Here is a 26,953-nt window from a genome sequence, read left to right on the forward strand (position 1 = left end):
ATTGTATATTTTCAGGTGGGAAGATGCTTTATATTCTTTTTTGTGATTCTGACATTCATTTTAGAAATCAGACTTATGAGTTTAAAGCGATTTAAATAATTAACTAAAGAAATGAATAAATGGCTAAAGAAATAATTGTGGCTTTAATCTTTTTCTGAGCTTTATAGTGCACATTCTTAAACCGATTTGAGAATCAGCCCATGTCTAATTCATGCCTTAGGTTCTTATTGTGAGTTAATTCCCCCCTGACCAAAGTAACTGTTGAGATCTGGGAACATGGTAACAAGGTCAACAGTCAAAAATACCTTACACACACCAGATACAATTAAGCCAGCTCACTGTATCATTTTATGATACATAGAAATATAGATTTTACATGGAAACTGAACATCAATAGTAAGTAAAATGTGAAGACCAAAACCAGAAGTAAAGAGCAATTTACTGGAGCCTCCCCTAAAGTGAACATGGGCCTAAATACGGGCTTCAGTCTCATAGTAGAATAAAAAAGATCCACATTGAGCTTCTGTGGTGGCAACACTATCCCTACATTCTGCAGCCCTTTCACAGTCCCCTAGCAACACCAGGCAGGATGGACCCTGCAACAGCAACTTGTTGAGATGGCACATTTTTAAGGGGGGCTGGGAGGAGGACATGACCACGTACAACTGGCCTTTTCAGCCCCTCACATGCACCAACACTGCTCACAGCTGTTGCATGATTGATGCCCACTCCCCAACCTGTCAACTACTCCAGTCTGTGCCTTCCCTCTAGAGAAAATACCCCGCTGTATCCGTCCCTATACATCTCATTTTCTCACAACTTAGCATATGAATAGTGCGGACAAACATTCCACAAACAAAAGCACCCCCCCCCCCCCAACAACACACACCACATGGGAAACAATGTATTTGGAGTTATGTATTTCTTCCCTAATCTTTATTCAGAGTGGATTTGGCTTTTCATGTCCCCACATTACATCTTCATTTCATTTCCTCTCAAATCTTCATAGACACATTCTTAATCTCTGTGTGCCAAAGATCCATCTCACTGTTTTGCTAAGGCGTACAATATTGTGGCTTTACAAACTCCTATTTAAAACAAAAATCTGTCAATCAATTTGTTCAGCCAATGCAAATTCATTTTCAATTACTATTCACTCCTGGTCTGGATAAGGCTTGAAAAAAAGGAAATCACGGTAACTATTGGTCATACTGACTTAATCCAAGGATAAATGAGGAAATGCACGTCCATGGGGCCGTGCAAAAATTACCCTGGCTGAATGAGGAGGAGGGTGAAGCTATGCATACAGTTAAAAATACATATTTACATATAATGGTATGGGGCCATCAAGTGTAGACCCGAAGTTAATGAAAATGAATAATGGAAAGTATGCATTAGCCAACTTCAGTAATTACTGTGCTACTTGGCCAAGGTGATTACCCAGAAGAGAACAGCCAGAGGACACTGCAAAGAATGTGGGAACTTTTCACTGCATATGTGTCCTGCCCTTGATCAGTGGGAGATGTTAGAGCATTAACATCTGATTAGGATGGTCCAAGATGTGAGTAATGGAGCTGTCGTTTAAAACCCAAACTGTCTGCCTCTGAGCTGCACACAGAGATAGCTGGTTTATGGTCAGTGCTCGGCCTAAGTTATGTCAGTGTTTACATTGCATAGTGATGGAAATGTTGAACACTAAATGTCAGCTTGGTGAGGAACCTAAATATGTGTAAACTGAGCCCACCGATTTCCTCCCCATTCTACAATTCCTCCATCTGGAATTCTTATCTGACTGAAAGCATTAGATAAACTGTCCAGAGTGTGTGCCTCTTCAACCAAAGCAAGCAATTATACCTTTTTCCTAACAGTGCCCAACTGAATCTGAGCCCACCAGAGAAACTAAAACACGACCTGGCTAACAGCTTAATGGACAGGTTGGCTGCTTGTGTGAAAGAAGAAGAGTATCGGGCTAAGTTCAATTAAATGTGCAACATCATATACGTGGGACAAGAAACTGCCCGTCAGAGGCGTCAGACCTGCTTTGTCTCCACACATCCACAGCAGGCTCATGTCCCATAAAAAGGCCTACAAGTTTGTCTTTTTTAGTTTGCCCGAGTACATCAAAAAATGTGTTATTGTTCATTTTGAGGTAAAGAAAATAAATGAAATTAAAATATCATAACTCTATTTATATTTTTAAGGTGAAACAGTAAAAGTGTTTCAGACTTCTCCTATATTAGTACAACATAATATAATATAATATATTACCCAACCCTGTGGTCGGCCACTCTACCAACTCAGTCACTGCCGCCCCAAGATAATACAATATAAAATTATATAATCTGTGCTCTGGGCCTCCAGGTTTTCAAGGGCAGTGTCAGTGCACCGCAGACACTGGAACACTACTAACACTTTCAAATTTGAAAACTACCCAAGTGGTAAATAAAAGTTTTTATTCAATGATTTGTAAATTATTTATTTATTTATTCTTTTGCTGCTGTTGCTGTAGCCAGAGTCAGGGAAACATAGTCGATCTTTGGATTCACTTGCTTTTTAACAATATGCACACAATGACAATGTTAGCATCATCTGCAGATTTACATATTGTGTAGATGTTCATTTCTGACACATGTACTCTGATAACTTGAGGTTGCCATGTAAATGTTCTGCACTTATATAGCACTTTTCTAACTATTAGCACTCAAAGTGTTTTACACTGCTTCTTATTTACCCATTCGCACTCACAATCATACACACTCACACACCGATGGGGGAGCTGCTATGCAGCTGGCCAACACTCACCGGGAGCAACTAAGATGGGGTTCAGTGTCTTGCTCAAGGACACTTCAACATGTGACCGGAGGAGCCGGGGATTGAACCAACAACTGCGAGATTGGTGGACAACTCTATCTTCCTGTGCCTTAATCTCCCCATGTACCTTTTGGTTGTTATTGTACTTTGCATTGTGGGACATCAACATTTTAGTTCTCAGTGCATTTATGGTAAGCTCAGAACATGATTAGAAAAAGTGCTGTATATAGAATATGATGCATGTCACACAGTAAATTCCGCATTTTTTTCAGCCCATGAAGTATTTTAATACCGGGACAAAAAAAAGATGGCTGACTTTCTGGGCAGTTGAGTAATAGTGAGACGTCTGGGACAGACCCACATTTTTTCAGTCTGATGGTTTGAAGATAGATAACAGTTTTGGGAAATCATATTTGATTAAAAGGTGGAGATAGACAACTTTTTTATTAAAGTTACAATCTTGAAAATATTTTTCCTTTTAATTACCTGTTACACATCAACCTAAAACCACTATACATTTACAGTATTATGTATTATACATATTAAATATGTAAAGAAATTGTTTTCTCCCGCAACACTGGTGTTTTAATACTCAGTGTAAAAAGGTGCAAACTTTAACATTCTGCCAAATAATTCCTAACTGAACGCTGGCTTCTGGCAGGACAAACACACCTGTGCACTAAGGATATGTTGAAATAAATGGAAAGGGTTTCAGGGCAGGCAGAGACAGAGATGTTGCTCAACAAGGTGCTTCACAGACACCCATAAATGACAAAGAATCATTACTCATACCAAATTTACAACATAAAATCCAAACCCTAATCCCTATAATCTTCTGTTTGATTCTCTGACTTAATGCATAGACTTTGCGATGCAGCACTATAAATTCTATTATTTGCATAATTTCTTATCGCCAGCCTCTGTCTGTCACTCACACTCATACACACACACACACACACACACATACGTTCAGGGAAAAAGCACCAGGTTATGAAGCAGGCCTGCTGATTCTCCCACATATGCATTTCAATTTCTGTTGTTTTTAATTAGTGAAACGTGTGATAAAATAAACTACCACTGTCTGAAATGGTAATTAATCTGCTGTCCTTAACAAAAAAAACGATGCCTGATGAATTTAAGTAGCAACTAGAAGCTGATCCAAGAGTGGTGGGATACAGCAGAATGAAGGCAGACAGATAAGGTGCAGAGATTACGTTTCGGGGTGGTGTTTACCTCTGGATAAAGCAGCATGCTAACATTGCCCTGCTGGGCTGTGTCACTCTCCATGCACAGTAGCTGAAGGCAATGCAATAAGCCTTCAATAGCAGTCACAAAACTGGTCCACTGGCCAGGACAAATGAAGACATACGGGGGGTTGCCTGTGCTACAGCTCCGGACTGTAATTGCAATCTTTCAGACGGGAAATGGCAAATTGCTCTTCTCATCATTAGCAACCAGCTAAGACACAAAACAGACATGCAAGCCTGCAAACATAATTATAATGACACACTGGCAGGCAGAGGAGCTGCTATGGAACACATCTGGGGCTTTCAGGAGACCACTGCAGGCTGACGGAACAGCCTGGGTTCCAGTGTGTGTGTGTGTATGTGTGTGTTTTTTCCTTGCATGTGTGACTGTTTAAATTCATGTGTGGTTGTTTATCTAGCAGTGGCATGGTAGACTTACTTGTGCAGGCCACAGACGGAGGGTCAGAGAGTGCTCGGTAGTAGCCGTCCTCACAGTCACAGCGCCAGGAGCCCTCACGGTCATTGAAGCTGTGTGCAGGACAGCGAGAACACTGAAGGTCTTGGGAGGAAGACTTGTAGAAACCACGACCGCATGCTGTGGAAGGAATGAAAAAATATATAGTGCCATGGGGAATAAAGAACAGAGACGAGCTAAAACAGAAAATTATAAGCCAGTGTTATATGGGGATGTGATGTATGCTGTCAGTTAAAACCACATGTTTGAATAATGACATTCAGACAAATGAAATTGAGTTTACGGTTTAACTATTTTTTGTAAATTATTTTTGGGAAAATAAATGCAAAGATAAATAACATGCAGTATATGAAAACCTTTTGGGTTTCAAGCACCTTCAAATATTTAGTGCTTAATATGCATGACGTGTGAACCTATTGTGCTACAGCCATAATTAGTTCACTTGAGTTTGCATCAAACTTACAGATGCACATTGTAAGGTAGACTGTGTGTCGGATCCATTGCAGATCAAGTCTCCATAGCTTTTGTCTGATAGTATATGATAATTTGTTTCTTTTTTTTAAATCAATCCTTTAAATTAAATAATCTTAGAAATGAAGTGAAGTTAACAGTAGCATACTGTATATATGCATAACAGCATGTAAGTTTAAAAAAGTGTTTTCCATCAACTGAACACTGTCTCACACGCCCTGAACACAGTCAGTGCAGGAGACTTGAGACCACATTCACTGAGAAATAATAGCAGCTAACCTGCTGAGGAAAAACCTGTCCAAAAGTAACAAGATTTGGTGTTTTATATAAAAAAATCACCAAAGGGTCTTAAGAGTCACAATTTGTGGGCAGGGTCGTGTGGGCACTGCAGTAGTGTAGGGTGTGTGTGTCTCAACCAGCTTTCAGAGAGAAGAGAGTGAGTTAATGCAGCTGGTACTGGTGTATCGATACTCTTTCAAATATTCATGTTATCAACATGCATTGAGAATTTTTTTTATTTTTGACAACACCATTGCAAAGCTCCATAAAGCTAAATTCAACAGATACCCAGAGTTTTACAACTTTTTTATTTCTATTTTAATTTAGCAAACCCAGTTGAGCCAGGTTTACACAGCATAACATTCACTGGCTGATTTCAGAAGCCATTATAAATCACTGAATGTCTCAGGGTGATATTAGTCCTGTGCAAACAGCCTTCAAAAGTCTAGGTTTCACACCTGAATTCCCATCATGAAGAGGACATGACTGAACACACAGTTGTTTTCACATGGTGAAGCAGCCAGTATTTGAATGAACCTGCCCCCACAGGCTTCATCAAGCAGGCTGAGCCATGAAACAGCATCATGTTGAAGTATTCGCCAACTCTAACCTCTCACTTTGAGAGGAAAATAACAAGGCTATTTTTATTCTAATGAATCCCCAGGTCAGCAAAGAGGTCTGACTTGTTTATAACAAAGTCCTATCTGTATCTGAAAGGCAACATTCTTGTGCAGAGCAGAGAGATAAGCACACATATCGAGCAAAAGAACATGGATCATTTCAAAATTGTTGAGAGAGGTAAACAAACCTCAGACTGAAATGATGAAAAAGAAAAACTCCTCACTATCAGTAAGATAATAATTTAAGACTTACACTTCCAAACATAAATACTTTGACCACCCATCATTTTCCTAAAACACCAAATGATGCTCAGGTCCCAAAAGATTTGCAACAGCAAGTTAAGGCAAAGATAGAAAGGTAATAGAAAACACAGTGGAAATACAGTGATTCATGACAACCTCACTGAGTATCATGTTTGTTAAGTTCTGGGTCTGACTATTTTCAAACCAGCTCATCCACAGTGACCTGCTGCAATACAAACCTACAGTATGTACGTCTGAATGCAATGTAGGCTACATGATTTCTCTTAAACTATCTGTAATCTATACTTGTGTGAATTCCTCTGCATACAAACTATTACATTATAGCCTATTAAATATGCATTTTTCCTGAGCCACGAAGGGAAATGAGCAATATTTTTATGCTGGGTTCCCACCATTACAGATCTCAATTCCATCCTGATTTTATTATTTTCTGTGGCCAAATCCTCCTGTGCCTGGTCCACAATAAGAAGTAAGGAATCAGAGTTATCTCGTTCCAGTGCTTTCAGAGCAGCATGAAGAGGAGGTCAAGGCTCAGGATATCCTCATTTCAGCTACATGAAAGCCTTGTCATTCTCCATTTATGGCTTTGACACAGCCTTGTGAAACAAGACCCTTTTTAACCAATAGGGGTGGGGGGGGCATGATTTTTATCTCTAATTCTTTACGTTTTGGAGCTGGTAATTGAAAACAGAAACAGAGCCATGAGGAGGCTGCGAGCTGTGGGTCTTCTTGAATGCTGACCAGGCAAAACGTATCGCAGACTCTACAAGGGCTTACTCATCATATTTAGCTCCTTTTAACTATACATTCAGTGCTGATGGAGTGATAAAGTTGGACAAACAGCAAAGTCGACCGTGCCCATTTGTAGTGTGTGACACACTGTGTACACACTTCCCCACCGAGGTTGATAATGACAATGTAAGGCTTTCTCCAGCAGGTTAGAGATTGGCTAGATCCCATTTAAGACGCGCTTTCGCCCACCATGCTGACTGTTTAAACATTCTGATAAGCCAGCATGTCTGTTTGCATTTGGGTTTCTCAGAGCTCATATGTTGGATGTGCCGAGAGAAAAAGCTTGGCGGGGGCCGGGGCTAACTCCCACCGTGACCACCACTCCAGCAAATAAGAGGATCCACAGAGCAGATTAAGACAGCGCCTAGAAGTGAAGGATTATTGAAAGTAAACCAATCTATAGAGCCTAGACTGGTTTTACCAACTTACAAATACATATGTTTGTAGCTTTCGCAGTATTACTTTTGCATAGGCTTAAGCTTTTTTTCTCACTCAATCCAAGAACTCAAGATGACCTCATGCACAAGTCTAGAAAAGGCAGACTGGATGGCTGGAATCTGACAAAAAGAAAATTACTTTGAATTGATATTCTGTTTACCATATCATCATCATCATCTTCATCAATGCCATAGGCATGGCTTTATCATTTCCCGCGAGTGGATTGGATTTCAGTATTAGTAATGGTATTTGAAGTTACATCAACATACACGTTTCAGTCGTTGATCCTCCTCTCACTGCTTCAGGGCCTTCTTCTGAACAGATCGAGTTATTTACGACAACTGTGTGCAGTTAAGAGAATTTGATAAATGCAACTTGGATCGCTCACACAAACACACCTCACAGAGAAAAGGTCAGGGAATTTTCAGATAATGAGAAAATGGTCTTGCATGAGGCCCATTATCTAAATTTGGTTCTAAAAAAAAGGGATGAAGAAAAAAACATCTCTCTGTTACCAAGAGATGTTGTGTACCAGATTTACCTACTGGCAAAGTAGCTTACTCACCAGTTCGTGGGCAGGTAGAAACAAATGTTAGCTAAATGTCATTGTAAATACTTCAGGGTTTATACTAAACGTCGACCAGTGTTTTTATATGAAAATTTATTGCTTGAGATGCACATTCGTGCTGGGTAAATGCAACTTCCACATTGATAACATGATGCACACTGGCCAAAAAAGGATTTTTCTCATAGGAAAGTATTGCAAAAGGAGCAGCTATAAAACAGAGAATACATTTTTCTAAGCTTACAAAATCACTTTTATTATCAGACGTGCATTAATTTGATCCAGTACTGTTTCCATTCATGTGATAGAATGGAGGATGTTGCTAGTGAGTATGATCAATTGGCCCAAAAATGCACAAACATGTGGATCATCTTGGCAAGTTTTTGTGTCTGAGCCACTTAACAACTCATAAGAGGGAGGGCACCATGTTTTTATCCCATATCCAGTTCAATCCAGTTCTGCTGTCTGTCTAAGAGATTACACTGGCAAATGTAAGGTGTATATACTTTACAGAGGTGATGGCCAAAACAAAAAATAGGACCCGTTTGAATAATCTGCACTCACACTTTAAGTCAAGCTCACAAGCAAAACAACGTTAGTTTTTGCCTTTTTCAGTGACAGCTCATGTGTTTACGAGTGCATCCTACTGGGTCTGGTTGTGGACATGTTTGCAGAATCAACAAGGCAGCAAATGAGGCCTCAAAAATCAAATGCCTGTATGTCATGGGCAACTAAGTGTTTCTGCAGCTCTCCCCACCACTGGCAGCGGAGAGTGACAAGTACAAACACAGTCTTCCTGGCCCGGCATTCCTGTCCCAGCAGCAGCCACACACTGACTCGCTGCTGGTGAGTTACCATTTCTGGCACCAGACGCGGATGAAACAGTCATAGTCTGAAACATGGAGATGGCATGATAGTGGGTGAGAGGCTCTTTGTCGACTGTCCTGGCAGCAACACTTTCATTTCAAGTGGAAATATCTACAATGCAATTACACAGCTGTGTTCACCCAGTAGCCTCTTGACTGACAAAATGACTGACACCATACTAGCACACACTGACGTACAAACGTGTTAAAACAATGTACAAAACCTGACTTTAAAACTCGCACTGACTTTGACAAGAAAACTTACATTCCAACATGTTATTGCATTTGTAGGGCAACGTGTAAAGGGAGTAACTCATTTTCTGTAAAACTTTTTCTGGCCCAGATAAACAGCGACCAATGTCTTGTGCTTGTTGACACAGCCCTGTTAAGAAAGCAAGCAGCCAGCTTATTTACAACACTGAGAAATTAGTCTATAGAGAAGAGTGTTTCAAGTGTGTGTGGAGATTAAGCAGAGAGAGAGAGTGAGAGAGAAAAAAGTCTTACATTCCAACCAGCTTCTACAGAGCCAGCATCTGTAATTTCCCTTTCCAGTGGTCAAGCACTTTGGTTCAGTGATGTTTGGGAGTACAACACTGCAGTCAGCAATTTTAGACAGAGAAAGCCAGACAAGCCTGAGAAAGTCCTATAGCATAGTGGGGCAGAGATAATCAAACACTCCTATGACTAGAGACTGGCCCAGAGATTAAAAACAAGCCCCCTTATCTTATGAAGACATGCATTGATGAAAACAAATGCAAACAATACGTTTCTTTATTCTTGTATAATCTCAGTTAAATTCTGTTTCTTCTGAGCTGAGCTTCTTAACATTCTTCAGTTCGATTTCTCATGGCTTGGCAGTGTCATGACACTCTGGGTGAGGGACAGAAAGGGAAGGCAGCGCTGACTCCTTATGTGACAGCCTGACATATTCTTTCCTGGCCAAGATAGAAAATAATTATTTCTCTTGTCTGAGGGTGATGTTGGACGTCTCGCCCCCAATAAGAAGAAAACCAAGATATATGTAAAGATCAAAAAGTCATAAAGGCATGTAGAAGTATATGTTGTAAAATATGTGTATTGGAAAGCTCTGACAAATAATTATATTAATTAATTAATTTTGTGCCTGACCATTTGAACTTCCTTTATGTTCTACAGTAGGTGTCATTTTCTCGTTTAGTTTTCATTATAAAAAATAACTTTGGACGAGACCCTTTTACTGAAAGTCCAGAAATTGAGCTTCCTTACTTGCTTGCAACCTACAAATACAATAAAGGTTATAATCTTCATGCTACTGAGCACAGAGGGCACTGGCCTGTCCAAGAAGGGCAGCTGGGGAATAGAGTTTTTTCCCCATCTGTTTCAATATTGCTTTGAACGGGGCTCAAAGTGAGTTGCAGTGTGGGAACGTGGGAGATTCCCTCTGCTTTCTGCAGGCTGCCAGAAGCAGACAGAGAAGGACTAGTGTGGGCCTTTCTGTCTCCATGGCCCTAGCATGATGAGTCCTGTCAGGACTAGGCCTCTCCCCTTCTCCTGCTGCCCTCCCATCCAGCCTGATTATGTGTTAAATCCGCCCATGTGTCAGGATGGATGTGGAAAGAATGTGTGCTGAAAAGAACCGAGCGGGGCTGAGGAGACCCGGAGAGAGCAGCCTGGAGATAGCACCCCATTAGAGTGATAAAAGAGGCTGAAGAAGGAGAGTGGCCGACAGGACCAACATGCAGGCCCCGTTGCTGATGAATGCCAGGTGCAACGGGTCAAGTGTGATAAAGGAAACAGTTTATTTTCTTATTTCAAGAAACACCATTGGCTTTCCATAAAATGCTTGCCATAGTTGCTGCCGCTCCGATCCTGTAATGTCTTTATAAATATCAACTCTGAACACAGGCCTGGTACAATGTGGAGCCTGTCGCCTGTGGTTTATGTGAGGATGTTTCCTCCCAGTGTTGTTTCCTCTGACTGAGGTTCCCTCCCACTGTGTGTGTGTGTGTGCGTGCGTGTGTGTGTGTGTGTGTGAGTGTGCGCGTGTGTGAGAGAGAGAGAGAGAGAGTTTTTTTTTTTCTTGCATAACATAAATTTTTTTAGTTATTTTTTCACTTTACATAGGAAACCAAACTTAAATGCATAATAGGGAATAAAACTACAGCTTTATTCTGTGTCACGCATGTAGATTTGCTAGTTGTCTAAGCACAAGCAGTTTTAAAAAATAATTTGAGCACTAAATTAATTTTCAATTTTAATTCTGACTTTCAACTCATATTTGGAGACAAACAAAAACAATTTTCAGTTTAAAGTCAGAATTTTGAGAAAAAAGTCTGAATTCTTGTTTTATAATTTTGGGGGACTTTAGAATCTTTCTTCAGAACTCATAAATGTAAGACATAGCACCTCAAATTGGTAAAAAATTTTGACTTCAGCAACAATGAGCATTTTGGATTAAGTCTGCAATTTAATCCAAAATGCTGCAGCAAGAGTGATGACTGGAACTAGCAAGAGAGATCATATTTCACCTTCACTAGCTTCTCTCCATTGGCTTCCCATTAAATGTAGAATAGAATTTAAAACCCTGCTTCTTACATATAAAGCTCTGAATGGTCAGGCTCCATCATATATAGAAGACCTCATAGCACCATATCATCCCAGTAGACCACTTCGCTCTCAGAATGCAGGCCTACTTGTGGTTCCCAGAATTTTCAAAGGTAGAATGGGAGGTAGAGCCTTTAGCTATCAAGCTCCTCTCCTGTGGAACCAGCTCCCAGTTCAGAATCGGGAAGCAGACAGCAGTCTAGGCTTAAAACCTTCCTCTTTAATAAAACATATAGTTAGTTATAGTTATGCTGCCATAGGCTTAGACTTCTGGGGGACCCACCCCCCAATGCACTGAGCTCCTTTCCTCCTCCATCCATCTCTCCTTTCCTCTCATCTGACATTTATTTATTGCACAGTTTACGTGTTCTTTCTCCTATAGTTGTCTTTCTCCCTTTTTGTCTCCTTGTCTCTGTCTCTTCACCAGATGTCCCTGGCGTTGGAGCTGTTTTCCAGTGGTCCTACTGGTCCTACCAACCTGCCCAATGTTTTGTTGCTGTTTTCTTTTCTTTCTCCACTTTCCACTCACCCCAACCGGTCAAGGCAGATGGTCGTCCACCCTGAGCCTGGTTCTGTTGGGGGTTTCTTCCGTTAAAGGGAGTTTTTCCTCTCCACTGTTGCCTATGGCTTGCTCCAGGGGGAATTGTTGGGTTCTCTTTATATATCTTTGAAGTCTTCACTTTATTCTGTAAAATGCCTTGAGATTACCATTTTGTTAAATGGGTGCTGCATAAATAAATATTAGTAAATATAATAATAGTTGAATTACATTGAATTAAAAAACTATCAAAGCTACATGGTGTCACTAATGACATCATCAGTACATAGACACATCACAAACATACATTACATTACACACACAGGCAAACATTACATTTAATGTTGGAAACAAATAACAAACCCTAACATGAACAAATTTCTGTGCATACCGAAATGAACCTTCTTTCCAGTATTATCTGTAAAGAAAACCAAAAGCTTTTTCTCCCTCGTGTCTGATCACTTGTGTTCCACTGCAGTACAATGTTAATACTGCTATAAACATTCTCTGTCATCTATTTTAAAATAGCATGTGTCTAGCTGCACATTCAGACAACCATGAAATGCAATTTAAAAACCAAACTCCCACTTTTCAGCTTTCTTTCAGAGCATGCGCTTAGGACCATGACTGTGCATTACGACTACAGAGAAAGATGTCAATAGCTCACCTAGAGCTTATTTCTTATGCATTAATGTAGCCTCAGGCCTGTGTCTGTCGCTCTGATTAGATGTGACTTATGTTCTTTGCCTCGATAAATAGCGGGCCTCAGTGTGGACATTCATCAGACTCTGTTTACTTGCATTTTATGCATCCTGAACTATAGCTGCATTGCTTTTATGGACTAAAGCCTGTGGTGTTTTCCCCTGCAATGTAAGAGGCAGTAGATCTTGTGAGTAATTTCAGAGGAACACTGGCAGGCAACACAAGGAAAAAAAATCCCAGCTGAGTATATTTCTTCTACTTGAGAAGCCAAAGGACAGCTCAATTGATCGCATCTTGCAGGTGATGTGTTGACTTTTGAAGCGGCAAAGGTTTGGAAGAAATCAAGTGCACTTTGAAGAAAGAGTTTCTTATGCTTACTACAGTGCTTCCTAACATTGTGTTTATAGCTTTGCATCATCTGTTTTCAGAGTATTTTAATCTTAATCAGAATCTTATGATTAAGAACTCTTGTGCTTTTTACTTTTAATATTTCAAATTTTTGGTTTTTCAGTCTGATCAGAGGATTAAGCAAACACAAATATCTTGTCATTTGTTTCATTTTTCCTGCAAACTCGTTGCACAGCTTTACTGTTTTTTTTTTTGCAATCAACGGAGAAAAAGAAGCTCTGCAGATGTTTTTTTTTTTTTTTTTTCTCGCCCACTGACATGTTTAATCTCCTACCTATGAGAGCTAAAGCACCTACTCAACTCGGGAAAATAGAACACATAAAGAAAAGGAACTGAGGTTGTGCTGAAAATCTTTTCATGGGACCATGCTGGAGTTTCAATATCAATCCCCTTCCAAACAAGCTTATTTCGCACACAGCATCTCCCATGGGATTGGGAATAAGGGGGGAACCTAGCTTTCAATGAGGCTAAGGATTAAGAGAAGCCACAGAAACATAAGTTCGAACAGTTAAAGAATCTGATGTCACGTTCTGGATCCTCCTTCCACCCCATACTCATATTTGGAATGACTTAGGCCACTGCTGCACTCCACACATACAGACAAGCAGCCCATTCATCCGAGGTACCTGTGCTTAGCAGGAGATAAGTAGCTTTCCACAAGAAACAAAGAGAAGATTAGCATTCCCTTACACTATGTTGGAGGGCAGGCAGCTTTGCCCTCTGAGCAGGGAAAACCCGAAGGAAAAGCCTGCTTGGCTCTACACAGCAAAGATCAAAGCCAGACACTGATTAAGTTATACTAAAATACACCAGTGCCCCTGCTGTGCTGCTAAAAGTCATGCAACAGCTAGTCCACCAAGTTTCCCCCAAAAATGGGACAATTTAGAATTAAACAGCAAACTAATGAACCCACTATCTGCTCCAAATGAAGACGTTACTAGAAGTAATCTCCATTTCTGATGTGAAATTAACCTTGTGATTAACCTTGCTTTTCGTACATCAGACTGGCTAGTAACCAGTTTTATGAGATCGTCAATTCACCCAAGACTACCAAGATACATCCAGTACCTTATGTCCATGATTTCAAGGTGAAGTGAATTATTTTCTACAGATTAAAAAGTAGCTATAAAATTGGAGGCACTGCTTTCTGTGGATTACCCAGAATAATCAGGGGAGTGTTTCTGGAAAGACATTATTGATTTTCTTTCATAAATATCCCCTTTTCAACTTCTGAGCACTGCAAATAAAATTCATTCACCTCCAAGTAACAATCAACTTAATTTTTTGGTCATAGCTTGTACACAATTTTGCTGTTGTAACAAATGTATCAATTCACAGCTAAAAAAAAAAGCATCTAACAAATGACTGCAGTTTTACCACCGTTGCTACTGGACACTTCTTTCTGGACATAAACATATATATATACAAACACACAATCAGACACACAAAACAAAGGAGGTCAACAAAGACAATTGCTTGAGCTGCATTAAAGTCACTGCTGACAGCATTACAAATTCTAAACAATAAACCTGAAACCTTGATTAACTGCATGGGTTGAGGTGGAAAATGAAGGGCATTTTAGGATTAAATATATTACATCAGGGAGTTTACAGCATCACCCTCAGCCTGGGCTGTAGCTTGAGTCTACGCATAGTCCTTCTAAAAGGACTTTGCTCTTTAAGTCATCATGCAGAGGGAGCTTTTTGAAATGGATTCTCAGTGACATGGAAAATGTCCCTGCCTAATCGTCTTTTGTTTAGTTCATTTAACTCCCATGGAAACAGGAGAGCGGGCCCTTAAGGCCAGCCATGCAGCTACCTTTAATGGATGATGTGGTCCGCTCTGAAAGGGAGCTGTGCTAAAAGACAACGCAGATGAGGCGAGGATTCTGCATTCTGGGAATGAAAGCACAGGGTCTAAAGGTCTGACAAATCCAAAGCCCCCTGCAGACCAAGAGAACTCTGCACTGAAAATGTCCCGTCAGCAACTGAGCATTATGTCTGAACTGTGCTAATACCCACCAACACTCCCCTCCTGACTCAGCCTCCGCCTATCCAATTCTACCACAACCTCTCCTCTGTCCCAGAGCTGTGACAGAAAAAAATAAAGACTGTGAGACAAGCCAGTCCTCAGGCTAGCTTGCCCTTTAAACATCTGTCCATCCAAACAGCGAAACAGCATATTTCCCCACTTGTGCTTAATGGTATCGAGCCTGTGTATACAGTCATTAAATGATTTTTATTATGCCCTGGGAACCTGTTTTGAGGATGTCTTCATATGTTTTGTCAGTTTATAGATCAAACAATTAATCAGATAATTTAGAAATGATCCGAAAAATATTTAATAAGGAGAATAATCCTTAGTTACAGCATTAACTCAGTTGTTCTCACACACTAGCACTCCTGCTTTTTAGCAAATTATTTATTTAGACACAAAGCTCTGGAAGAAACAAAAGAAATGAATTTCCCACTATTTCTCCTCTTTCTCATGGATCTGTGTTTTATACATTTAAATCTAGTGTTACATCGCAAGAAGGCATTTACAGATGCAGTTTCATGTGCCCTGTGCCGGCTTTGGGCGGCTTCCAGCTGTATTTGTGTATATGAACGCTGTCTTGTGTGGGAAATAAAATCCACCAGCCGTTTTCTCGCCATACAAGATAGTGTTTTAATATAAAATAAGACATAAACGTCAGTCAGCAGTGCACATGAAACTGTGTGAAAAATGCCAACAATGCCTTTTATAATGGCCTGTTTCTGAAATAAAACTAGATCAAAACAGGTAAAAACACTGCTGGTGTGGAAAAGGAGACAAATTACGACACTTTGCCTCACGATATTTTCCTGCAACACAGCCACCCTAAGAGCATTTTAAGTTCTGCTTCCTCTGCTCTAGATCTAAGTGGGAAAAAGTATGAAGTTATATAATAAGTTATTGATTTTCTTCTTAAAGCAAGATTGAAGTACAGAGCCAGTGGTCTGAAGCCTCCCAGAGGAGCAGCTCCACTGACAACATGGCCCTCCTTGCTGCATCTTAAGGTGGCGAGACCGTGGGCCCAGTCACATATCACTTTCACCCTTATGCCACAGGGACACAACACAGATCACCAAAGGCACTGTTTTCTGACACAGAGTTCGCTTGTCTAATCACATCCGTCTCTTGCAGTCAGCAGGCGAGCAAACACAAAAAAGATATTTGTGCCACCGTTTAGATAGCTAAAAAAGGGCAAAGCTTAGAAACGTAAGAGGTATGGAAGCAGGGATCGATGGAGATGTCTGAGCCTGTTAGTGCAAGTGGAGATGAGGGCTGCTGCACTGTGGGGAGGGCTCTTTTGTCATGCAGGGAGAGGGGGCCGGAGAGGTGACTCTGCTGGCGATCAGGGGTCAACTGCTGCGATCATCCATCTTCCGTCTTGACAGTGTCCTGTAAGCCAGGTCGCTCATGTTACTAAACACAACAGGCAGGCCTCCATTGTGGCACTGCGCTGGCCTGCAGCCATGTGTAAATGAAGTTAATATTCACTGACCTCATGCATGGCCCGAGGTGGACCCTGGTGTCACCTTGGAAATAACGCTATCTGACGCAGAGTCATAAAGGTCTCCCTTTTAGCGGGTTAACAAAGTCTCTAACCAGAGCGAGCTGACCATATGTCTTTGTTTGCACAAGAATAAGGACTGTTTACTTGAATTCGAGCTTTACATCTGAGGCAATGTAGTGTCTCTAATTTAGACTGGCAGGTCAAATTCCAAGACCTGCAGGCTGATAATTCATTGCTCCTTTTTTTTTCTTTTTCTTTTTCGTCTGTGTGTGCATTTTCTTCTCTGCATTAAATAGCTGATTAGCAAAATTTGCATCTAAAATCAAACTAAGAACTAAGTCAAACCAGAAGATACACATACCACACACACGTGCTCCTGGCATCAGTGTCTGTGATTTGCATCAATACTAAACAAAAATAAATCATCTCAGAAATCACAAAAGTTATAGGAAATCAACTCCTCACTCTTTATCTAACAAACTAGTATAACTGACATGACAACTTATGGAGGTTTAGGGTGCTATAAAATTTATTGAATTTGAGACTTTTTCTTCTCAGAATTCTAACTTTAAACACAATGCTGACTGATATAAATTCAGAAAAAAAAAATCAGAAATTCCGAATTATGACTTTAAATTCAGACTTTTTTTTTTCATTTCTGACTTCCAACTGTCCAAAATTCTGTCTGCATTATCCATAAAAAATTTAGAATTTTAATTTAGTATTACATTCATCCTGACTTAGTCGGAATTCTAAGGGGAAAAAAGGTCAAGATTGTGAAAAAACGGCAGAAGACAAACACATTTTTACAGTGGCTCTTATCCTCTTTCTTACCAATTGGTGTTGTTTTTGAGTAGATTCAATTAGTAGCAATATATGCCCCATGCCTTATACAGCATAAGCATTTAAATAAAGTGAGACACAGGACGACACTGACTAGGATTCAAGACTTATGAGTAGGGAAAGATGAGGGTGCTAGTATTTGTAAAATATCCATGAGATTTGTTTTTGATGCTCCAGTAGTGTTTTGTGACCAAGGTTTGTGGACCTACAACAGTCGAGTGGATCGAGCTTTTTCAACAGCTGCTTGATATTCATGTATGCATGAGTCAGTAGCTGCAGCTTATCAGCAGAGGTGAGAGACAAGCCCATTACCAGTGACCAGACACTGGCAGGCTCCTGTCCCTCTTTAAGCTCAGCTCATTGTGCCTAGATTGTGTCTTCAGATCCATCTTTACCATAGTCTGTTAACTCTTAACATGGAAACCAGTTGGAGCAAATAATTACTCATGACAGGCCATTTTTTCTATAACTTGGCTTCTGTCTATTAATACGTGCAAATGGTATGTGTATAATTTCGAAACAAATATTTACTGAGCCCAACAATGTTATTCCTAAGTAAAATGAGGCATTTGTATTTAATTTGATGTGTTGACACAAAAGCTGGACTCTATTGAAGATGCTGCTGGCAACAGCTCCAACAAGCACATTCTGGGAAAACAGACCTTAATGCCTTGACTTCTTATTTGGAAGTGTGTATTGGAATAGGAAGTATAGGATGTTAGAGTTAGTTAAGTTAAAGAAATGTTCTTCATTATGATTCGCCAACTCTGGGTTTTAAACATTCTGCCTTCTTTTCATCCTCTGAGGAAGTGGCTGTTTAGTCTCTACTAATGAACGCAAATTAGAGCTGCACCGAGATATAACCAGAAATATATAACCCATAAACTGGCTTTTACTCTAATCTATATGATAAACAGCCAGCACCCATTTTTTCTAGATCTTTCACTGGCATATTTAGCACAGAGAAGTTGTGCTAAATACAATGTAGGAAACATTCCTAAGGTAAAAACAATTGCAGCAACCTATTAGGACAGTGTGCTGCAAAAAAATAAAGACATTAACTCTGTATGTACTGAACTTCAGATGTGATATGTAAAAATGAAGTGGAACTGTTTAAAACAGATTTATAAGTGGTTGGGTACAGAGACAAACGCATTCAGGAGCAGAAAAACAAGCCATGACAAAGTTTTAACCCCCATACGCAGCAGAATGTCCAGAATTTAGATTAGATGATTAACTACCATCAATTCTATTACTCAGTGTGGTAACTGGTCTCCTCACAAATAAAATGGCCAATTGTGTTGTCAAAAACACAGAAATACTGAGTTATAAACACTAAGGAGTTTAAAATTGTGTTGTTGAGTAAAGGAAAATAGTTTGTAATTAACAAACTAGATCACGCAGTGTGACTAACAGAATGTGAGCAGAGAAGATCCATAGCTGGCTTTAGCATTTCTATCGCTGATTGTTTACAATCTGATACATTTTGAAAATGACCAAGGTTACTGTTAGAGACACAGGAACGAGTGAATATTTATCTTAGACAAACACCCTAAATGACTGACGCCTTAATCATCGGAGTTTTTTAAAAGCTCATATCTCAAACTCCTCCCTTAAGTGATCCATTTTCCCACACTGCCAACTGTATTGGTAGTAACATCCTGAGCGGACAATAGCACATCTGTATGTGTGGGTGTGTGTTTTTTTTGTGTGTGACTGCTACCTGCAAGGCCAAGACAACAAGGAGGAAAAGCCGTGAGCTGTGGAAGAATGCTGCTATTCACAGGAAGCAGACACTGGCAGTGTCGGGACCGGCTCCCATCCATCACTAATTTATTTCAATGTTGAGTGATTTAGGTCCATTTGGCTCTCCTGTGGATTCATTGCGCACCTGTCATTTGCATAATTAAGCTGTGGAGCAGTTGTAAAAGACAGCCATTTGATGCATTATGTCCACACCTTATCAATCAGGGGAGCATAAAGACATTTGAAGACCCCCTGACACTTGGCTTCCTAGCTTCAATTTAAATGCTAAATGCAGATTTATTTTAGGTCTGGTTGCCCCGGTCACCTGGTGGCTTCCATATATGTTAAGCTTTTATGGGCAGACCCTGTCTGCTCAGGGGGAGGCTCAATCATCAATCAGTCTCCAACTAACTTCTGTCCAACTCCCTGACAGTCGGGGCAAATGGCACCAGCTTGTTGAGGATGCTGTATCCTGTCTTGAATTCTCTTGTTAGCATGCAGCAACAGATCCAAATGCGGCCTGTTTCATCACCACTGAGGGGTCTCTCCCCTTTTTTTTTTTTTTTTTGTTAGCCAAGGTCGACAGTTAATCACTTCTTAGGCACTGGTTATTTAGTACCACAATGATGTGATGTGTCAGAATCGGACAACATACATTCCCGGGATTGAGCGAAACAAAGAAACCAATGTCTTCCCACAAGAGCCCTCTCTCTGTCTAAACGACTCTGTGGCTCCACTGCAACCAGTAGCCAGTGCTCAACAGCACCAGCGAATGAATAGGAGCTATTTTCACAACACGCACTTCTTCGCAAAATGAAGCCCGCGCAGGCTGCAGGGACACTTCAACTGGCCTTTTTCAACACCCATTACACTGCGAGCACTGAACACAGCAGGCAGAGAAGAAGAGTGACATTTACTGCCACAGGCTGCCACACAAAGAGTTAAAGTGAGAGAGAGAGACAGTGGGAGCGGGGGGCACAGGGGTGAAAGACAAGGGGTCGCTCTTCGCTGACGGTGATGAATGAGTAGATCACAACACATTTCAGTGGAGGCCTTTGAGTCCACAGAAGGGGCTCCTCAAATGACATGACTGACACCTCAACTTGCTTACTCCACCTGCACCCACCCACTGAATATTTTACTCAGTGGCCATGTTATAATCATAGCACAGTGTAGACTAAAATAGGCCAGTTAAGGACTGTCTTAAGGAGCCAGTTTGCTTCATTTAAAGTGCTTCTCAGATCACTCGTCTGCATCTAAACTCAACTTTAGGATGTTAAAGCTATGTCCAAAAATGTTTCCATGCGGTCGCCCCATGAAGTAAAAGCCTAAAGTGGCACTGAGACCTAGCATTGTTCACTGCTTGGCGCCAGATTAACTCAACTTCTACTTTCTGTTGACTTTTTAACGTACACCAAGCACTTTGGAATAAAGAAACATGTCACCTAGTGGTTTGGTGTGTCTGGCTGATGCCCTGTTAATTGATTTTAGAGGTCTACAGTCCAGAAGAAGAAAGCAAATGACCCAGGCTGCAGACTGAGGGACAGTAATAGAGTACAATCGAGTACATTGTTGGTTATTAGTATTGATGAAAAACAAATGACAAGAAAAAATCCTCCTCTAAAACCCTAACAACCACACCAAACAAAATCCGCTCAACCAAAAGAAAACGCACCTTCCCAGCACTGAGACAAGCTCATCCAGTGTCCAAAATCCATGAGCCCACATTTTTAATGGTCACAGCCACTTGGACTTATTGCTTTGCTGTTCAACTGATAGAAATACTTTGAATAGCTTTTAGATTGTTCTAGGGGAAACTACTGACTGGACAATTTAATGTCAGTGAAGCTGCTGGAAGAAGTGCTGATCGTGCACCGTGATTCTCATTTTATTTAGATTAACTACCCCTTAATACAAAGGCTTCTCATGCCTCAGTGGAGATAAAGCTCATAAAGGTGCAGTATCAGACTGAAGTTTGATCCACATACACATTAAGGTACTTTCTTCCACAGGCTTTAAAAAAACCTAAGTCCAGGTTGACTTATATCTACAGGTATTTGTTTCATTTGGCACATGAACAGATTAATAAGTAGAGACACACCAGTTGCTGCACTAAGATATAATGGAAAAGTAGCCACAATTACTTTGACAAGTCAGAGATATTGGCTGTTGTTCTGAATTGCTCTCCCTGTGGAAATAAATGGTGGGCTTTCTTTCCAGCTATGGGCACAACTGGATCTTCTATCTATGCATATTAAAACAACACGGCCAATAAAAAGGAGCTATGTGGGGTTGAATCAGCGATAGCCTGCTAACATTAAAAACATAGCACAACTTAGGGCTGTGCTGCTCTAAATTACATCGCCTAATATATTTCATTACACCTCCCTCAGAGGGGTCCCTAATGGATGACAGCGTGGTATAAAACCTTGTCTGTCAGGGACACTAATTTGTTCTTAGACAAATTCTGTTAGAATATTACTGACTGCTGCACCTCAGAAGCTGCTTAGATTGCAGTTGACCACTTTGAAAAAAAAGGAAAAAGATTTGCTGACAAAGCCAAGCCACTTAAATTGTGTGACCTGGGTCACCTCCTTTTGATCCAGAGTGATTTTTATCTTTCAAGTCAGGTGCCCACTGAAAATAATCCTCGGAGTCCTTCGAATGATCGAAAGCATTGTTAACTGTAGCTGCACGATCCAGCACCACAACAAGGTATAAATGAAGCACGCGGAGGCTGGATTTGCCCTTCTTGTTAGGCGCCTTCATAAATATCCTGAGACCTGAATGCCACAGTACGGCAGCTATTTGTTTTCTCTCTGTGTCAGGGTCACTTGGCTGGGGCACACAGACACTGAAAGACTGGCTGGACCTCCCCTGGACCTGTGAATTCTGCTTGTGATTGTATTGGCTCTCCGCCAGTAGGATAGAGCGGAGCATTCAAACGAAAAACTCAAGATATTATTTCGTCTCAGTGTCCACAAAATAATGGCAATAAATTAAGAGGCTCATAAACATTCAACACGGATTCCAATTATTAAACTGAGGATATTTGACTTCAACACTTTATCCATCTTTACCGCTGTCATATCAGCTGCTTTAATCCCATTTGCCAACAGAACCATTCAGTCAGTGATGCCTAAACTATCATTTACCTGCTTTGCATAATTATATTACAAATACTCTTTGGTTTATTGCCTTTTTGTTGTGGTGTGAAATGCAAGATACCCCTGAATGATTACTACGAGATAATTATTTCAACAAGAAACAACTCTTAAAAGAAGGGTAAAGGCACTCACGTTCACATGCGTCTCCTTTCTGATGAAATCCAGCTTTGCATATACATTTCCCAATAGGCACCAGCCATTCCCCCTCAGCACTGCAGTGCATCTTGGGAGAGTTGTCGGCCTCCTCCTCTGCATCGCTCACGCACATGCCCTCGACCTCCACCAGCGAGGAGAACTCTGATCCTGTCACGGTGTCTGGGAACGTGGCCAGGTTCTCAATGATAGACCAACACTTCTTGTAATAAACCTTGACAGAGACCAGGGCAATACACGCCCCTACATCCTGGAAGGCCAGGTAAAAGCCCCGTCTGGACAGGGGGCCAATTATACGCACTTCTGTATTCAGCTTCATTTTCCTCTCGCCCAGATCACCCTGGGTGAAGCTTTCATCTGCAGCGATTGTGTCTATTTTCACATACTGGTTCTCCCGTAAGCTCCTGCCCACCTCTGAATCTGTTTCTTGGTAATACAAGTTGAATGTCTCCTTGCAAGTGCCCACCACACCGGGTAGGCTGTTACAATCCCTCAAGGTGAACTTCAGTTCCACAAAAATTCTCTGGGCATCGCCCTTCTCTATCCAGTTAGTCCGAAGCCAGTTATTCTGATTGGGCTCCATGACTTGACAAACTTGGTAAGTGCGTATGGGTGTGTAGTTCTCATCCAAGCCACTGATCTCTTCCCACTGGAAAATAAAGACATGCAGAGTAATGAACGGGTCGATTTAGAAACATCATCATGTTGAATTTAAATGTCTTAAAACTGAGACAGACACCTAATGCTATACAATCAAACCAAACTAGAGGTGTCTATGATGTAATGAATATGACAAAAGGTACATTAAAAAAAAAATGTATTATCTGCTTATTATTAACTGCAGTGAGATGGTGAGATTAGTAGTTGCATTTGTATCGCACAAAAAAATCTTTAAAGTATGATTGTGCTCAGTTTATCTGCTTTTTCTCACATTATTTATTTAAAAAGTTTCTCACCACCTGCTTTTAATCAGACTAGCAAGTTGGTTTGCTTAAAGCCTTTGTGCTCTGAATGTCAAAAGAGTTTAGGAGCAGAAAAAACCTCCTGTATTCTTCATCGTTTTTGTTCTACAAAGAAGTACAGAGTACTGATCCTTATTTATATTTCAAACCTCTTGAATATCAGTATTCATATCACAGATGTGGGACATGGGAGAATGCTAGAAAATACATAGATATGGAACACATCCGCGAGCCTGTGATGCAGAGATTCTGCAGACTTACCCCATTGGGAGGATAGGAGATCCACTCCAGTTCTGTCTGCTGTGCCTTGGAGTCCAGCAGAATCACTAGTGACAGGAAACCGAGAGGCAGGTGGTTAAATCTCACCGGGCCACCGGTGCTGGGTTATTACTGATAGGCCACACATCTAAAGCTATAGCGCATATAGTCGTGACCTAATTTCTAGCAGCAGCAGCAGCTAAAGCAAAAAAAATACATGCAATAAGAAATGTGTTCACTGCAGCACAATGTCCTCCTGTCTGCGGGGGAACTTTTTGGAAGACAAATCAAGACACTGACAGTGTCGGTAATAAAGACATAAAAAGTCTAGAACAAAATACACATAAAATATAAGCGCAATTAATTAATATAATCTTTTTATTTCTATGTGATTTTACACATCCGTTTTAAAACTAATTATTTATTACGTTGTTGCATTAAGGTCAAAGCGGCTTGTTGTCTTCATTCCAACATGCGGGTATTTTCAGCTCAAAACGCTCATAAAACTACAGAGTGGCCCCACAGCGGACGGGCTTGTTTGTGGTTTTAACGAAGGATTTTGGACAAAGCGGGGTGTTTGCTGCTCCAGAGCAGAGCGAGAGCGCAGAGCGGCGGCGCGGCGGCTTTATTGAAAATGATAAATAATTTCATAGAAAACTTTTTTTTTTTCAAAAACTTATTGGTACATCGCATATAATTAAACAGCTCCATCATAAGAGAAGGATCAGCTGCCAGGGCGCACCGCAGGAGAAGAAGTCATGGTCCGGCTGTACCTTCCAGGACACATTCTGATGTGGAGGTCTGCGAAATCCCCATATAAACACGAGGATTTAAAATTCATATCAGCTATTACATCCAGAGTGCGCTCTGCTTATTAAGCTTATTAAGCTTTTGGTGGATTGAAGATCAATAACAATGATAAGAATGATTTTCCGTTTTACGCATAGCATCATTTATTAATTTCCCCAAAGTCTGGAAAATTAAAAGTGTCACATTTTTAGCCATTTGCAATGATTTAACTCGTCTTTTATCTGTGGGGGTTTATTGACTTGATTGTGGTCAACTTCATCGTCTGACGCAGATTACGGCTCCGCATCAAACTGCCGTATTTTCCTTCCATGAAACAAGATTAGACGTGACTGTCACAACCGAGGCCAAAGGAAAAGACCATCCGAAACGGCGGCCAGACAGACGGCTCGCTCCCTTCCAGCGAGGCGAGCCTGCTGGGACGATCGATGAGGTGATTTTACCCAGTTTGCCGTGACATATTGTTAATCTATGACACACATACCCAAAGGTCGCTGGCACCGTAGTAAAATTAACCGAATCTTTCCCACGAAATCCGTATTCATCGGCTTGAATTTCCGTGCGTAAAAACACCGAGGGGTCGCTTGCAAACAGCCCGGGAGTAGACAGCACTGCCATCCACACACCGGCCGACGCTGACTGGGCTGGACTCATATAACATGTACATTTAGAGTTATTAAAGAGGAAAAAGCAATAACGCTGTGTGCTGCAGTTTCTAAAAACGTCTTCCAGCAGCGACGGGTTAGAGGAGAATCCAAACTTTAAGAACTTACCTTCCTTGGCATTCTGTGCTTCCCCGCTGTTTGTATAACAGCAGAAATGAATGCAAAATGTAATCCACAGATACGAAATAGACCTGGAGATCATGGTGTAGCCGCGGATTTCAATATAGACCGTAACTCGCTCTGCCACAGTCTCGTGTGCTTCCCATTGACGACACTAAACCGGCTCTATGTACAACAATCCGCTGGTCCCCACTCAAATAGCGTCTGCTGCGGCTGGGAGGAGACTCTGGCTCCGCTCACGTCAATCAAACAAACAGGCAAGTGGATTGTCCAATAATAATCTGATATGAGACACGTCATGAACATGAAGGGCCAATAACTCTCTGGGGGGGCGGGGGGATGCGCCGCGTGAACATATCGCAAAAAAGTCAGATATTTTTTCTTTTCTTCAGAAAAAGGGCAAGCGATGCTCAAATACAGTTGGTGTACACACACACACAAACACACACACACACACACACGCACAGCGCCTCAGCAGTCTGTGCCAAAAGGTTTGTTAGTCAGCTTATCTGAAATGGATGAAGGGATGATGTCTATGACCTTATTTATTTATCTGTATTCCAGATTCGGAACTCCTTTCTCATCCCAGCAGTTGAACTAATAGAGGTCCAGCTGTGTTGGATTGCTGGTGGTCAGGGGGAGGAGGTGAGGTTTTACAGAGACAGCTGTATATGGACCCCCAGTGCCGAAAGACTTGAAAGACACTAACCAAACACATTCAATGTGCATCTGAAAATGAACTAAAAAAACTTCAGTTCTTTAAAAAGTACCTTCAATTTGTATTGTTTCATTTATTCTGACCATTCATTCTAAGATTCCCTGCTTGATGCTACCTGGACTATCCTTACTGTGCTGTGAACACATTTAAATGCAAGCACGTGAGATGTTTACATGGGGAATGGCTCATTGGAGAAACTGCTAGGAAGTCAACATAGAAAAGAGACCAGAGTGGAGTAAAAAAAAAAAAAAAAAACTTTCTGAAATGTAGCTACAAAAAGCAAATACTCATTAAAAAAACTCAAAACCTCAAAATAGGCACCATAAATATACAGTGTAGTTACTGCATCTTGATAGATAGCATTTTTGCAACATTGAGTAAAACTGAAGAGTTTACTATAATACACTGACAGACATGATTGTAGTACAAAGATTGTAGATTGCGGGTCAAAGAAGTACTGCACCATCATGGGAGAAGCACCCACTTAGAATGGACTGTAATTTAATTTGTCCTCACCAGTGCAGGTACTTATCATCCTGCTATGGTCCTTTAGATTTTATTATTGTTTCTAATAGTTCATTTCCATTTGTTTTATTGTTTGTATTTTATGTTTACATTCATTCTTTTGTAAAGTGGGTTGAGATACTTCTGTTTGATAATTCACATTAAATACATTTGTACTTGATTCTGAGTGTTTGAGTTTTTTGTGAATGTGTGTGTGTAAGGAGAAAGAGACTTTGTGTGCTCAGTGACGCCACAGCCAGAAATAGTATCCTCACCATTTGAAAAGTGTACATTGTTCACCATCAAGATATTTGGAAAAAATTCACGTAAATTTGATTTATATAGCCCCAAATCACAAACTTGTCTCAGGTGACTTCACAGTCTGTGAAACACATCCAAAGGTTGGAATAAAG

At 40.7% G+C, this 26,953-nt stretch overlaps 1 protein-coding gene across 7 annotated transcripts in view; it reads right to left on the minus strand.

The window, feature by feature from the left end:
* The window catches only part of epha7 (eph receptor A7), a 93,699-nt gene extending 68,181 nt beyond the window's left edge, over positions 1-25,518 (minus strand). For 2 of the 7 annotated variants that reach the window (XM_067481951.1, XM_067481954.1), the window contains exons 1-4: positions 25,307-25,513; positions 23,730-23,794; positions 22,486-23,155; positions 4,498-4,653 (exon numbers count right to left, since the gene is read on the minus strand). In XM_067481951.1, the coding sequence (XP_067338052.1) occupies positions 4,498-4,653; positions 22,486-23,155; positions 23,730-23,794; positions 25,307-25,400 (985 nt within the window). In that variant the 5' untranslated portion in view covers positions 25,401-25,513. Of the gene's footprint in view, positions 1-4,497; positions 4,654-22,485; positions 23,156-23,729; positions 23,795-25,306 lie in introns of all 7 variants that reach the window. The other 5 variants (XM_067481953.1, XM_067481950.1, XR_010911229.1 and 2 more) reach the window with 4 other exon arrangements.
* Between the last annotated feature and the right edge of the window lie 1,435 nt (positions 25,519-26,953).

This window comes from Channa argus, chromosome 17 (assembly GCF_033026475.1).
Source record: "Channa argus isolate prfri chromosome 17, Channa argus male v1.0, whole genome shotgun sequence".
NCBI lineage: Eukaryota > Metazoa > Chordata > Actinopteri > Anabantiformes > Channidae > Channa > Channa argus.